Source organism: Embiotoca jacksoni, unplaced genomic scaffold, assembly GCF_022577435.1.
Source record: "Embiotoca jacksoni isolate LCO1_2020_lvr unplaced genomic scaffold, fEmbJac1.0.p SCAF_1, whole genome shotgun sequence".
In the NCBI taxonomy this organism is placed as follows: Eukaryota; Metazoa; Chordata; class Actinopteri; family Embiotocidae; genus Embiotoca; species Embiotoca jacksoni.
This window is the reverse complement of record NW_027185229.1, coordinates 23,225,698-23,242,617: the sequence shown is the minus strand read 5'-3', so window position 1 is coordinate 23,242,617 and position 16,920 is coordinate 23,225,698. Positions and strand designations below refer to the sequence as shown.

General features: G+C 39.3%; 1 protein-coding gene across 2 annotated transcripts in view; it reads right to left on the bottom strand.

Annotated features, from left to right (window-relative positions):
* Window positions 1–2,678: 2,678 nt before the first annotated feature.
* Window positions 2,679–16,920, bottom strand: part of tafa3a (TAFA chemokine like family member 3a) — an 89,398-nt gene continuing 75,156 nt past the window's right edge. For both annotated transcript variants that reach the window (XM_069148342.1, XM_069148333.1), the window contains 3 exons: window positions 12,936–13,085; window positions 11,989–12,113; window positions 2,679–3,626 (listed from right to left, as the gene is read on the bottom strand). In XM_069148342.1, coding sequence (XP_069004443.1) covers window positions 3,615–3,626; window positions 11,989–12,113; window positions 12,936–13,085 — 287 coding nt within the window. In that variant the 3' untranslated portion in view covers window positions 2,679–3,614. The remainder of the gene's footprint in view (window positions 3,627–11,988; window positions 12,114–12,935; window positions 13,086–16,920) is intronic.

Genomic DNA, 16,920 nt, shown 5'->3' with positions numbered 1-16,920 from the left:
TATTGGCTGTAGAAAAATATTTACCCTGCAGACATGAGAGTAGACCCATAGGTGTTCAGTGCTTCTTCAAACAAATCTTAAAAAAATGAACTGGATAGACTGAACCGGTAGAGTCACTGCATCCCGGTATCAAGCCAAAGAGAGTAATACTGCTGTCAGTTAACCACAAGGTACCGTGTCAGTGTCGCGTTTTGTGTTGCCCGGACGAGAAAAGTAAGGTGTCTGAGGTTTAGCCAGCAAAAAACAAGCGGTTACGTTTACGAAAACACGGCTCGGTTCGAGTTAGGACATGAAAATGAAAAATGAAATTGATGTCGCTTCCTCAGAGACTCATCCCTGCTCTCTTAGGTGAACGTTTAATCAATCCAACCACCCTCGATGTACCTCCTTACATCACATCACTTTTGTACTTTGTCGTATGTCCTCTGTCACATGACCTCCTTCTTTGATCCGGGTCATGCGTGTGTGTACTTTTCCCACCTAGGCGAGGCAAAACGTGACATTGACGCAGTAACCTCTACTGGACTGATGGGTGATCAGGCTAATCGCTGAAGCAATCAATTGTGTTCAGCAGTGGCACTGGTGACTGAACATCGAACCGTTTTCTCTCAGCAATGATTCACTGTACTTACAGGCTCATTAACAGCTTATTAAAAACACAAAACCATTCATGTTTTGAGAACCGTTTCAAAAACTTTGAACGTCAAACTAGTAACCATATAAAAAGTGTTTGTACAGGCCTTGGTTTGCTGTGACCTGAACATAAACCAGATAATCCTGTGTTCACGCTGTCGTCATTCCTGTGTAAAAAAAAAAAAAAAAAAAAAAAAATTGCACTCCTTGAATAAAGCTACTCTAACTATGCAAGCACGGGTGTCAGGCTTTTGATGGAAAAACTCAGGGTGGTTGGGCAAAAAAAAGTTGAACAAGATTAATGCGACAAAGAGCCTCGCAGTGCGATGCACAAAACTGTCAGACAGCCAGACCTCAGATCCACATTGTGGTTTTCAAACACGTAAAAAGGCATTTCCATTCAACTTTTGTTAAGGTTTTTTTATGGCAGAGCAACAAAACCCAGAGGAGCTTTGGTATGAAAAGATCTTTCATTATTAATAGAATATTAGCCCACATAAAGGTGAACGACTGAAGAATTGTGTTTCAACACTGCAAGGGCTGTAAAGTGCACAGAGGTTAATTCTCTGATCCAAGGGTAGATTTGTATCATTGTTTGCAGATAGAAAGGGTTTTTCCAGGGGAATGGATTCATGTCTTCTCTCTCCGTTCCTCGGAGCACCCTGGTAGATTGCCTGGTCTGATTAATCTTAATGAATTATGCAAATAACCTTTATCTCAAATGATTTAGCAATGTTTCTGTATTGTTTTATTAATGCACTTTTGAATTACTCTGTATAATCACGTAGCCTTTCCTCAGCCGCTCGCTGTTTGTAATTCATCGCCAGCTCTTTATTAAATCCATGGTGGTCTCCGGTGAATTGCATGCAGGAATGAGAAATTAGTCATTACTGTAATTTAATGATTTCTAACCAAACAAGAGGCAACCTGGATCGCTAACCATAGCAACTCCTCTGCACTCCTCTGCACTCCTCCCCTTCAGCGGCGGTCTCTTGGGTCTGATCTTCGGGAGCAAGCCTTCTACATTTTTGCTTAATTAATTGTGTTTAGTATAAGAAGCATTCTGTGGTGAATGTACCGTTTCAATTACTGATGGAAATTGACTTACAAAGTATGAAATTCCCCATAAAGCGATGGTTTGTTCGGAGTCTAGACACACTATTAATTGACTGAAGCTTCCAGTGGTTTCAACGTATGGATCCATGCAAGTTTAGCACCAACTGTCTTTTTATTAAAGGAAGAAATCTTTTAAATGAGATGGTATGATGTCATGTGTCTTGGAGTCATAAACATGACAGCTAGAGAAACAATTTACATTTCAAAAATGTATTTAATTACCATATGAGAGGGGGGGGGGGGTCCCTGCATTATATAATGTGATTTCCTGTCTCTAAGGAGTATGTTACATGCAGGTGAAATATAACTACATCCCCAGTTGTCTCCTGCCTCCTTACAGAAACCTGTCTCTGATGTTTGGCTTCCACAGAGAGGAGAATGGAGTTTCACGTTGATAGAAACCACATTATACGTGTCAGTATGGATGGACATTTATATTTGCCCTTGAACCTCACTGATCCACTTTTCCATTCATCCACTATCTCCCACCCGACCTGCCTGACTCCTTCAGAAGGCGAACTTTCTATAAGATATAATGAGACACGGTAACAATCATTTTGGGGATTTTTAACAGAAAATGCCTCAGGGAATCCCAAAAGAAAGAAAAAAGTGGTATAGTTTGGTTGGTGATGGGTATAGCATTAATTTAACAGTAAATACAGGCTCGGATGACACCAACATAGTTTGGGAAATTAATCAGACAGGATGAGGGTTGTTTCGGGGTGCAAGCTAATTAGCCATCTCTCCCTGGAACAGATTTCAGATGGCTTTTTGTGAAGTCTGTTCATTTTAAAAACACTAGTGAGATTTTTCCCATTTGTATTTTTGAACATGGCCTAATTTTACATTTGCTGATTTTCACATTTCAGTTCCAACATGAGCACAACCTTGATTAGCTGTGAGCTCTCCTCCTCTTCTTCCTCCTCCTCCTCTTACTCCTCTTCTTCCTCCTCCTTCTGTCAGATTATTTGCTTGACCAGCTAATTTTAAGTCCCAACAGCTTCTGCCTATACAGCACTATGTCCTGATATACAAATGCATTATGCATTAACACAGACTGGGGAAAAAAAGAAAATTTCTTAACAGCGATATCCATTGAGTTAGATTTATTGAGATAATACTGACATTGTAATGAATAGTAGTCACCAGGCTTTGAAAACAACAGATACCATTAAAACATTTTGGCAGAACTCAGCTATGTTGACCCTTGGTGACTGGTAGTCAAACATCATTACATTTTTTTTCTGGGTTTTATTATTGTGGCATCGTCTTTTGTCTTTGAAAAGAAGACTCGACGACCTAACAAACTTAAAAAAGCCAGACACTTTGAATGAACAAAAATAACCAGAAGAGATATCTGCTCCATAAGGCTAAAAGGAATGGAAATGCTTATGATCTCATGAGATCTTCAACACAGATATGCATCAAGAGTCCTGGGGCTCTTTGTAGCAAGAAAATAACACGAAAGTTTCACATCACATGGTTTTGTTTTTAAGGGTGATTTTTTTTTTTTTTCTGGGGTAATCCACAGTCTCTTATTCAATAAATAATATCTTCAATGTTGAGTCTTCTAGTCCGTAGGAATAAAACTATGATACAAAGAGAGATTTGGTGGGCAGTAGAGCTCAGAGACGGCTACTGTTGATACTGGATCGAAAGTCAGGGATCTGTTTGGATATGTCGTCTTACGTGACGCTCCCTGGTCCTTCTCCTCCATTTGCTCACTGGAATGTCCGTGATTATTGTCCTCCTTCTTGGTCCCTGGTTTCAGGGTTTCCTCAAAACACATGATGTCCAAATGTCCTACGGTGTTGGTCAAAGAAACAATGTCTAGTTCCAAATAAGGTTATCCTAGAAACAGACGACTATCGGGTGACCTAGAAACAAAGAGAAAGGGAAAAAGAGTTAGGAAACAGAAAAAAACACTGAAATCAAGACAAAAACCCTTTGGTAAAGGTAAAAAAAAAATTAAATCCAAGCTTCTGGCTGTAACTAATGATTGACCAATAAAATGTTGGCTTAGAAAATGTCATAAAACAGAGAAAAATGCCCACAAAAGCTCAAGTTAAGATTGTTAAACAGGTTATTTTCATCAGTAGAATGCAATGTATTTAGTTTAATATGATAGAAGACCAATAAAGTTTACAAATACTCAAGTTCAATACAAAGAAAACAATAGATTTTGGGTGTTTTTGTATACAAATTTGCTTAAATGACAATTCATTGTTAAACTTTTTGCTGACTTTTTTAGCCAGGCTAAAGAATGAATGGCTCCAGAAATGGCAGTGTTGATCTTTTCATCCACCAGACTAAAATAGTTCTATAATTGTGATTGCCTTGACATTCATTACACACACCATCCTGAGAATGAATCCAAATGACTGGATCGTGTCCCCCACAGGATGAATTGTAATAACCCCCGAACCCTTTTTTTTTTTTTTTTTTTATCAGGTCACATTTCATCCAAACCATACGACCATAGTTTGTGCCGACCCTCGAATACGACCCACAGGAGTGTTTCCTAAATTACTTACCCTGGTTATGTTTAGGTATAAAAACCACTATGTTTGCAATATGCTTGGGTTGATGACTAGACCATGTTTTACGCTATACTTACTACCCCTTTACAGTTTTACAGCAACGGTAAACGTGGTTTTACAAAAGTGTCCCAGCTCACAGTTGTAAACAGGAAAAGAACGGTGGTCTCCCGCTCCCAAATCCACTGCTTTATCCAACCTGCCTCCTTCTTAGAACAAAATCACAGACGTGATCTGAACTGTGTTGCTTCTCCAGGACAACAGATTGTGATTATTTATATGGCTGCGAGAGGTCTTAACTTCAAAACATTTTGTCAGATGCTGATAAGTCAACGTTAGCATGCCAAACACGTAACTAAAGTGGACATAATCATAATCATCTAATATTAAAATATGATGATAACAATACCCACTAAACATCAGCAATTTAGCATTTTCTGTAACGAGGATAGCTGCATTATCATTGAGCTCAAATCACTTGTGTATATGAATATAATCTTAAAGACTCATTAGGATGGCACTAGACTCTTCGTCATGAGTTTGTCTAACAGCTTTGAGTGCATATAATCGTATCTCTCCTTCAAACTGAAGCGATCCTAATAAAACAAGCTTTTGTTTTGGTGCTGCACCACTAGCAATAGTCTATCTGTCAAAAGTGTGACAGGTTCAAGGTGAGCATATTCCCAGCTGGCATGTTTATAATTCAAACATCTGTGGTGTTACCCAGCGAAATTGGGAAGACATTCAGCAGTTAGAAGTCAGATGTAATGCAATGTACATCATGGTCGATGATTTCCATGCAAACACGGGGAATATTATTATTCATGATGGCATACCGCTGGCATAAGTAGGCTCAGACGTTTTCATGAATATTAATCTAAAGGATTGAAAGATACAGTTTGGACTTCTCTCACTTTAAGCAAAACTCTAAATATACTCTGGTGAATGTTGCTCCTTTATGGTCTGCCCTTTAAAAAGTAGAACACAGGTAACTTTTTGACTTGGCCTGTGATGTAGGAAGCACTTTAACACACACACACACACACACACACACACACACACACACACACACACACACACACACACACACACACACACACACACACACACACACACACACACGCTTGTCTCTCTATATTTGCGAGGACACTCATTGACATAATGCATTCCCTAGCCCCTTACCTTAACCATCACGACTATGTGCCTAACCTCAACCCTAACCTTAACCTAATTCTACCTTAACCTAATTCTATTTTAACCGTAACCCTAAAACCAAGTCTTAACCCTGAAACTCCACTTTAAAGTTGTGAGGACCAGCCTAAGCGTCCTCACAAAGTGTTTTTCCTCATAAATATGTTTTTTAACCAAAATTTAACACGCACGCACGCACGCACGCACGTACGCACGTACGCACCAATGTTCCCTTGTGAATATTTGCACATTCGTGCCATTCAGTGGGAGATCACTAGCTGAATTAACGGGGCCTTAACACAAACAATTTTGTGAACAACAGTTTTCTGAACAATGCAATTCTAAAACTAAGTGGAAGTGTGATTTTTCTGTTGCTCTGAGCTGCAGCTGATGACAGTGCGTGCTGTTTGGGGAGCCACAATTTAATTTTCACTTCTATGTGACCATCCTCGGGAATCATGGTGAGAGAGAATCTGAAAATGAGTCGGTCTCGCTACAGTTGCAGCAGCATGCTGTACACCTAGCATATTCATGCATTAGGTTAAGCCGTGTTATTTCGTCTCAACATTATAAAAAGAAAACATATTTCTACTGCTGCAGCGGTGCAACAAGCACTCTCTGTATCTACAAGCAGTGCGATACTGATTTATGTTATGATTGCTACGTATACCTGCACAAGATTTCTACTTCAAACATGATCGGAGCTTATTATAAACATATAAGAGCTGTCTTTGCGCAAAAGGAAAGTCAAAACATAATAACACAAACAATTAACAGGAAGAGCAGATATTTCACCTCGAAAGAGACAAATGAAAGGAGAAAACACACAAAAACAAAGCAAAAAAAAAAGTCATCGGCAACAAAAATGTAAAGCATGGAGAAACCTTATCAAAGCAATTAGCATGCTGTGGTGCTGTGGGTGTCACTGTGAGGGTTATCGGAGAGTAAACACACTGTGGAATCAGATGAACGCGGGGCAGCTCCACAGGGTTTGATGCTTAAGCTCTTTCAGATGAAAGACCACACTTGACTGGTCAGCTGTAGGTTCAAAGTCCCATTGACAAACAAACTAAGACCCTACCTTTGAAGGAAAGCTTCTGAAGCACACGTGTGGGTGCATGTGCACATTTTTGTGTATCCCGAGGTCATCATTATTTACATAAAGTAACAAAATACTAATTATCTCTGAATATTCACAGTTTTAATGCATGTTTGAACTCAGCCTGAGGTATATTCTAAATTTTGTTAGTCTTCATTGCTGCTATAAAATCACAAATAACACGATTTCAGCCTGCAGCGATGTCTCAAAAAACAAATCGATCATCAATGGAATGATTTAGATCCTTTTTTCAAGCTATCCATTGATTGAACATCTCACACCATTTTCCTGCCTTTAAACACTAAATACCAGTTTCATTCACATGTAGTTTCTGACAGGAAAAACACAGTTGAGAAATAGGTTATATACACAACTGACCTCAGCTTCATCAATTTTAATTTGTCATGAAAAAATAAACATAAAGCTAAAATGCTCTTGAAAATGCGCCTTTTCACGCAACCCCAGAAGGTGTTTTCATACATCAGTTCGTTATTTGAAGTCGGTTTGAAGAGTGAGCTGGGAGTACAGCTACTGATGGATCAGCAAATAAAACCCTCTGAAACAGTATGTGTGAATTTGGTCAAACCACATGGTATCAGGCTTGTAGGTAGGAGAAGGATGAAACATGCGTCCACAAGACCAGAGTACAGTTCATGTCTTGGTGGCATGTCGTAACAGACACATCTGATAGTGTTTGTGAGCGATCATGTCATCACAGCAGTGGCGGCTTCGACTGGTTGGTTTGGACAGCAGGAATCTGGGTATAATGGGATCTTCCATTTGAATTATTATCTTCTCGTGAGAATGTTAAATTTGAACTTGATTGTATTGTAAAATCACTGCAAGACAGTAAGTGTTGTGCATTGTAATGACATTTATAATGCATTCACCTCAGTATTTCAAAGATTGGCTGGATTTTCAAATGGCTGGAGTGAGTAATGTATGTATTTGGTCGTTTGTTTAATATCTTTGTTATTTCCCAAAATATTGTTCATCATATTGTCTTGAAAATATAAGTTGTCATTTTATGAGTAATAAACTTGGTTTAGAATGTGGCCATAGAATTGATTGTATTCAATATCTGGTTATTATTGCATGTCTTTAACTGTTTTTATTACTTTTTTAAAAGTGTTTTTATTATACATTTTTGCTGTTTATTAATATATTTATATTTATATTATATATTTATATTTGTATAAATAAATTGATGTTTGCCAAGCACTTTGTAACATTCGCTCTATAAAAGGTGCAATACTATACAAACTTTGCTTACTTTTTTATTTTCTCAACCTGTCAATTTCATAGAAATAAACTGCACCTTCAGAGTGTGTTTGGAATACTAAATCTAGAATACACATCTTTTTTGTGGTGCCGCAAATGTGAGGCCTATTTTCATTGTGTCTTGAGAAGAAATCTCTCTCGGACAGCTATCCATCACCAAACTTCAACACATTCCCTACAAGCGTAATATAACACCTGTCAAGTGGAAAGGCTCTGTGGTCCTTTTGCCTTCTGTCCTCTGATTGATAGGAAGTGAAAAGCAGGAGCCGCCGGGGTTATAATTCCTGACATTACCAGCAGGACTATAAAACTAGCTGCTCCCAGACATGCAAAAAAACAGAGGGAACAACTGGAGTTGTCTGAGAAGGGGCCTAGAGGGCGTTAAGACGTCTGATTTACTGATGTAACTTCATCATGAGGTGAAACGACAACATCATTTCTTATCAACAATGCCACCGTCACAAATCAAAGAAGTAAGGATTTATAGTACTGTATGAGGCATCTACCTCAGTGAGGAGTTTGTTTACATCTGCAGTGTCTATGATATTTACTTTACTTCTAATGTTCAAAATGTACAATAGAGCTACTTTACACTCTGCAAAGCTGTAGGCTTCAGAATAAAGTCGGACTTTAAGTTGTATTAACTGTAAATACAGATATTGTCATTTTATATATATATATTCATATATATAGACATCTCATAAAGTTGTTGTGACAACCATGTTAACCAATGGCTGCTTATCAAGATCAAGAAACAATGAAAATGTTGAAATGGATAACACTAACACCAGTCATTAAAGGAAAAAATAAAAACAAAACAATGTGCTGAAAGGAACTAAAACACATTGTGGACTGAGGTAATATATTCTGGGGGGTTGTCACTACCCTTTCACAGACACATAATTATTTGATCATATTGTATTCTAAAAATATTGAATACTACGCAAAAAGAGGACTTAAGACTTGACAAAGATCCGATTGCTACTGGACTAAACCTATCGAACACTTTAAATGATAAAAAAAAAAAATGCAGGTTATTTTGGTGAGATAACGTGCTAAAATATGGCATATTATGTGAAAACAGAAATGTAAAACACATCTTTAAGTAAGGTTTTTTTCTGTATCTATTAAACTAAGTTGGAAACGAGGCATTATACGTTTGATTTTTGTATGTTGGAAGACATTTTTGAGAAGCTGCTTCAGAGAATAAAAGACAGAAAGGGTCGCTGCACCAAAGGCCCACTTGGGAACCTGAGCTCCATCCTCAGAAAGCCCTCTGCTCATTCCTCAGAATGATGTTAACTGTCCAGGAAGCTCGGGCACAGAGCCCTCCAGCAAACACAAGCCGTCCCTTGCTGGCTCTCTGTGGGAGGCAGCAGGGCCATGAGCATGGAGCGAGCCCCTCTGACTCCCTAATCAAAAAAGAGTCGAGGTTCTGACGGGTTCTACTAGCCACCTGGACCCCTGCTTGTCCGTGGCTGTGTTTCTGCTTTCCCGTGGCTGTGTGAGAGGGCATGAATTATTAACCCAGCTAAAATAAAAAGCTCTGCTTCATCCAGGCCTCCTGTAGCAATGAATAATGGAAGAGGCAGCTCAACTACAGGCATTTGGTGAGTCAAACAGTGGACTGTGATGGATGGCTGAGGGCCTACTGTGCCACCCCCTCTCCTCCTCACCTACCATCCACTCAGGTTTACCACACCCTGAAACCCAAAACACACGTACACATAACCTCTATTAATCCCTAGAAGTGCTACAGCTCGAGCCCTCCTGCCCGGTATCAGCACATCCCACTCGACAATTGTGCTTCCTGGAGGGATTTTTGTTTTTGTTTGTCTTTCTCCTGCCTTTGCTTGCCTTTGTTTTGCATCTCGCTGGCACTTTTGAAGTCATATGCAAGCCTGTTCAAAGGCAGGACGTGACTCGAGCCGGCTCTCTTTTACCCTTAATGCTTAAAAGCTCGGAGATGAGATGGATACATGTGAGTGGGATTTCTGCGAAGTCATCAGCAACATTTTATTATTCCCCAGAGGCTGCAGTTTCAAACTTGTACCTCACTGGTGTAAAATCACTCTATTACAGAAGTGATAATTGCGTTTCCATTTACAAAGTAGTCTTGTGCTATATGCATCCATATATCATTTCTCACCTAAACCACCCAATGACAAAAGGGTGTGATGATATTTTTTTCCTATTTAGTATGGCCTTGTATATATTCTATCAACAGAAAGTTTAGTTCTGATTTAATCATCTTCATATATTCTTTCAACCATGTAATTCAGAGTTTTGTGAAATTACACAGCAGTTCACGCAGAAACAAGACAAATGTCTTGTTGCATATGCTAATGACATACATCATTAATATTCACAAATAATTTTGACACAAAATATTCTGCGGTGTAGTTAGGTCCTGTCTTAAAACCATCTCAGATGTCAGCTCGTAATAAAAACCCTGAGTTTATTTTATGATTATTAATGAGAACACTGGCAAAACAGAACAGACAAACTAAAATGAGTTTTTAAGTACGAGTCACTTTTTAATCAAATGCATTTAATTATAATTGCCTGAAAAATTACAAAGTTTGACAGCTTAAAACTAAAAGTCAGAAAAATGTATCTTAATGAATGACATCATGTCATAAAGAGGGAAAAATGACTTCTAAATATTAACAGATTATTCTGAATGATGGTTAACGGTTACTAAATATGCAATAAAGTGAGACAGCTCATCTACTAATGCCAAATGAAGCAGACAATAAGGAGTATATTAGTATGAACTTGATAGGCGTAATGAACAGAGATTACAGCACATTTACATACAAGACATTAAACAAACTTCCCATCAACATATGACAGCGCTGCTTCCTTCATTTGTTCAGTTTATATCTGATATAATAGGGTTCACACACGTGTGCAGTATTTTCTGTTTGTCTTCTCTTGTTTCTGAAGATAATATAAGTATAATTTTTTTAAGTCCATGTGGGCTAAGTAAGAAAATATTAATTAATCTATTCATAAACAGACCACTTGGAAGCAGATCCAGAACATCGTCTTCCTCTTTCAGGCAGTCTTAGTCCGCTGGTTGAGTCCACAACAAATTTCAGAAGACAGCTTTCACTCCAGAATAAATTAATCCAACCAAATGAGAAAACATACCACAAATTGTTTGAATTACCGACCTCTACATACAGTTTGTTTGACCTGGTGTGAAACACTAGATAAGTTCAGTGGTTTGGTTTAGTTCTTTTTGCAGAGAATAAATTTAGGCGAACTCCAAGCCTCGTGAGAACGTTCAATCTTCTCACTGGTCTGATGTGAAGAAGACAACAAACTTTGTTTCAAGTCGAGGTCAGACTGAGATTCATTTTTTGACTAGCTGCTCTCATATGTTGATTTTGCTCATTAGTAGGTGCTTTTGTTCACACCGGTATGACTGCTGAGTCTGAAACAAATTGTATCAAGAGGGACAATGAACCAGTCTCAACTATAATTGGATTAAACAATGCAGGTTCAAAAATGTCATATAACAACTTAACATATTCTGACACTTGTCTTTTGTGTTCAGAATTCTTTGGTTTTAACTGTAATGCATGGGAGGGGATGTCTTGGTGCTGGTTTGGGAACAGTTTCACCAGTACATCCTGCTCTGTCCCACAGGCTCCTGGGTTGCTGATCTACCTGGCTCAACCCAATTAGCAGCTTAGGTAAAATACAATACCCCACTGTAGTTTGACTTCTACAACAAAATGGGTGTGTAGCTAAATATGTAGATAGCTGAACTTACCTCATCTCTTTCTAGTGTTGTAAGCTGATCACTTCAAGACACACTTCACTGACTCTCCCCTGTGAGTCACATCCTCCTCTCCCGCTGCCTCCCACTCTGTCTACTCTGCTCTGCACTCATTTGAAGTTAATACAAAAAATCTCAGTGCTCACTTTAGCTCTTGTTCCTTTCTTTTACCCTGACGCTCCTCTATTATTCCAAGATCACATTGTGTTACAACTATTATTTCTGGGCCAGGAATTTGTAGTGACGTCATCAACTCTTCAAATGCTTGTGAATCTATACATCAAGGGTTAGATACCTTAAGAATATCCACTATTTGCCCGCAAATATAGAATTGAACCCACCTTGGTTGTCTTGACTTTGTTTCCTGTACTGCAGCTCCATCCTTTGAGATCTGGCAGCACTTTACACTCCTCCCCATCCATGCAGGGATGCATCTGGCACCACCACTTCTGTGCAACTATGGATGCTGTGAGGGAAATAAAGGAAGAAAAACAGTTAAAAAAAAACAAAAAAAAAACACGCTGTTTGAGAGGGCAGTGCGGCTCTGCCCTGGCTGAAGCAACAACAAGGGCCTTCGGCTTCTGTATACATCACAGTGATTGAAGAGAGGGTCTTGATCTGTGGTTGACGGTGGAGACCTGTCAGTCCTGCCCCGGTGTGTTTTCAGGTCTGAATTACAGGCTATGGGTCAATGTCAGGCCAGTGAGTGTTGTGGGCAGGTACGTTCAGTGTGAGGAGGGTGCATGTTTGTATGGAGGAGGGGGAAGAAAGCACACAGGAGGCTGACGCGTCAAGGTCTTGTGTTGCTTTGAGGAGGGCTGCAGGGAAGAAAGAGCTTCTTCTGACATTTCTAAAGTGAAGAGAGAACTGTCAAAATTGAGGAGGCGCCTGTGAGAGCTATTGCAGTGAAAAAGGGGACATAGGGATCGATTCACCTGTAACTGAGGCCACTTTTGGCATGATATTAAATGACCTGGCCTTCTGTCTGCTCCGCTGAACACGTCTGATACAGGCTCAACAGACAAAGAGTGGAGTAAATGAACTGGTCGGTGATTCGATTTGGAAGATTATGAGCCTTTGGGTGACACAACAGCAGGATCATGGAAATCTCAACACCGTATTTTTTTCTTCTTTCATACAATAAAACCTCTCGTACCCAAATAATCAGTGGAATAAGCACCAGAGGCACAGTGACAGGTGTGACAGATTTGCACCGTGCCACATTTCCAGCCTAATCAGAAGCTGGTCTCAAATCATTACCAAAACTGTAATGAGAAGCCTGGCATACCGTCTACACAGGATGGAGCCGCTCTCGTTGTTCCCGCCACCTGTCCGGGGAAGCAGGAGCACTTGACAGTCTGGGATCTCTCTTCGATCTTGTTCTTGTTGCAGCATCGGTGTGCAGCAATTACCTCGCAGGTTCCTGCTTTCACATGAACTGGAAGCACAAATATACACGATGGTTAGAGTGCATACGACAGTAAATCCACTTTGTGTTTTTAATGTTTCTCACCACAACAATAGAGCCACAGCTCGGTAATGATGTGGTTTGTATACACCTCTTTGTATCGTTTCTTTTATGTATGTATAAAACCATTACATTTTTTTGTTTAATTTGTATAATAGATTTGCATAATGCTGGTATTATTGTATATTTTTTAAATAGTCCATAAAATCACATTAAAATATGAAAAGCATTAGGTCATTTTTATTTACTTTTTTTTTTAAACTTTTTATTTACCTACTGAAGATAAACATTTTTCAAAACTGGTCACAAATACATAGTTTCATTTCTAATATAGTCAAAGTAATGTCCTACAACAGATGGACACTTTAGCTTTTAGCAAACAACTCATTCTCTCTACTTTTAGTAAAGTTAGATGTTTTTATCTAAAGTTTGTTTGTAGTTATTAACTTATATTACTACCAGCATTATTCCATTTTAAATGTCTCTGTTTTAATGTCTCCTGTAAAGCTTTTTGAGCTGCATTTGATGTATGAAAGATGCCATAAAAATATAGTTTATTACTTTTAATATTATATCATTATTACAGGAGTGAATAGTGCATTTGTTGGTGACTATTTACAGCAGTAGGACAATGTATGTGGATCAGCTAAAAATAAAGTAATACAGTGCATGTTGATGGTAAAGAATGAATATAATACCCAACAGTGCAACAGTGTGGCTTACATGTGGTTTTTTTTTTTTTGTTTTGTTTTTTTAAGGTTTTTCAACAACAGTAAAGGTCTGTGGCCAAGAATAATACACGAAATGAGGCTTTGGCTCCTTAGAGCGCTCACTTCATTGTTGGTTGTCTTCCCTGAGATTATACTTGACACTTAGCCCCTATTTACAGTCTTTGTACTAATTAAGATAAATTAACCAGCTGCAGGTGGTGGATTCATATTTATTGTACAGATATGAGGATATTTTGTATGAAAGCAACCAATCATATTTTCTAAAATGCTCATGTTTTCCTTTAGGGAAGCTGCACAGCCTTGTTTTGAAATATGCTGGCAGTCATCCAGCTAATAAATCTATCAAACCACTCATTTCTAATAATCTCCCGTGTTTATGCTTAAGGTGTTCAAACCTCACCAACCAGCCATGTATTATGTAGAGATCCACAAGGTGTTCATACAGTGTAGAACATGCAGTTCTGAGCAAATGTTCAATAGAGATGATCACTGAGATTCTTGTTTTGTCAGTAAATAAATCTGGCACTACAGAAGGTCGAACGGAGTCTACGAGGACGCTTTCCTCAGTGAATTTTTGTTTCAAACGTGAACACAATCGCAACTTTAAATCCAGGACATCCCCCAAGTGGAGGAGCCCGGCTTTGAACCGCAGTGCAGCCCCAACTGTCCACATATCCTTGAACAACATACTTAATCCACTGACCCGGCACACCAACCAGAGGACAAAAAGAGAAGCTCTCCGTTGGGGTATGGCCGATGTGGTCAATTACATAACATGAAGAGCATATGTACCTCAAGATAATGACTTGATTAACATTTATGGACTGCTTATTTATGTGAACGAACATCACAATATAAATTACAAGGACACTGTTTTCACTGCCATTAGGTTGGATCAAACATCAATACTACTGTCTATTTTATATTCATGACTCCGTAGACCTGTCACAATTCTGAGCATGTTTGTGTATTATACAATAACAATCAGGACTGGATGAGTGAAAGAAATCCCCCCCAAAAAAAGCATCTGAAAAGTTTTGACATTCCTTTCAGATAAGCTTTAATTATGCCTGTAAAGATTTTCAATTTGGAACTTGACTTGAAAATAGATTGCAGCAAGCTTCCATCTTCCCATTAGCTAGCAATCCAGAAATCTCATCTACAACATTAAAAACATTTTGCTTCCAATCAATAAGGTGCTATTCACATTCCCACGAAAGGCAAGACAACAATTGCCGATTGAGTGCTTTTCACTGAGCAGAAACTTACTGATGCAAAAACAGGTCAGGCTCCATGCCCTTGATGTGATTATCTTTAAGCCACCAGCACGCCCCCCGGTCAAAGTTAATTTCAAAAGTTGGAATAGCTTGGATAGAATATTCAAAGTTTGTTTAAGAGATAGATGCGCATGGACAATAGGCAATCACAGGAGGTGGAGTGGGCAAAGACAATTATTGTGAATCACCTGATTGTGAGGGAAAACAAATTTGTGTACAGAAAGTACTGCGTTGTTTTAAAAGGCCAGTCGCTACAAATCTCAAATAAAGACTGTGATGTAAAAAGATAATCGTCTATTACACTATGAAATATAACTACTCAAAAAAAAAAAAAAGAAGGAGCGTCAAGGACCAGATGTCACACTCAAAGAGTTGAAGGGCTTCATTCATGTAGTAATGCTGTGTGTACGCCCGCTCCACCACGAGCAGAACAGCAGGAAGGAGATCTACAGCATGGGCAGCGTCTGGGTCTGGCCTGGGACTCTCGGCTCATTAAGGTGCAGGAAGCAGCTGGTTAGGGTTGCCCGTGTGGAGAGAGCTGCTGATTAAAACCGGAACTGCTGGCCAAGGTCGCTGACTCGGAGGCTGGACCCCAAAACACCATGCAGTGTGGAGAGGATGGGAGGTCAGAGAGCAGGGTGTGGTGGTCAGCCCAGTATCGATCAATACGAGTAGAAACAACCATGAACTGTCTGACTACTGTTGTAACTACATACTGGGTGCCGGCACTGAGACACAATGGAAGCAGGGAAAGCGTATTAAAAAAAAAACTCAAGAAAGAATTTAAAGGTATTATCATCAAGATTTTATTGAAAATAAACCAGTTTTTAGTTATTTATGATGGGCATTTTTCCTGCCATAGCCATACAGTGTGTTTGAATACATCCAGTAATACAAAAAGGCAGATTTGGAGCCGCCCACGGGTGCTTCAATGGAATACCCAGGGTGCTGATGCAAATTTATGCTGTGAACTCAGCAGTAGATTTCCCCTGTTTGGTCGATTTCTCTTGTCTTTTGTCAGATCATTTCCATCATTTAGAGGAGTTGGTGTCCATCAGAAAAAACACTAACTACCATACCTTATAACATAAAGCTGTTACAAAGCCTTGAGTTTGGATTTTGGCCGTCACCATTTTGCTAATTCGGAGCAAACTCATTCAGTTCTGGTTTAATAATCCTAGTTGTCTTGTATTCAGCGGACATGTTTGTAACAACAGAGTATGGAAGGTTGTACTCTTTACTCACACGTTGTGCTCCTAAATAATTTTTCCGACTCACACACATCTACTTTTCGGTGAAATACTCGCCCTTTTAAGTCTAAAAAACATGATTACGTACATTTCAGAGCTGCCGCTGAGGGCAGGTAAAAGGTCAATGTTTCCCTCAAGGACACCTCGGCAGTGATGGGATGACCACTGAACCTTTGATTCTCTGGTTGTAAAATGGTCTGTCTAACAACCAAGGTCACCCCGTCACCTTGTTCGCACAAACCAGCCTTTATATTTATGCCATCAATGGCAGCAACTGTTGTATAACACATACATGAAGGAGAGAGGCTGGCTGTTGTCTGCTCTGCACGTGACTATCCAGGTAGCCATGTAAATGGCTCAAAAGCCCTGTGATCAATACACTTTTATTAAAGCACTTAGGACTACCATCAGCTTGAACAAGCAGGCACCCACGTCAGCAGGAGGGTGACATGAGAGCCAAAGAAAGGTGGAAGGACAGAGGCCGCTAATGAGAAGTGGCACAAGGCCCAACCCTTCAGCCAATCAATACCACTCTGAAGCAAAGCAC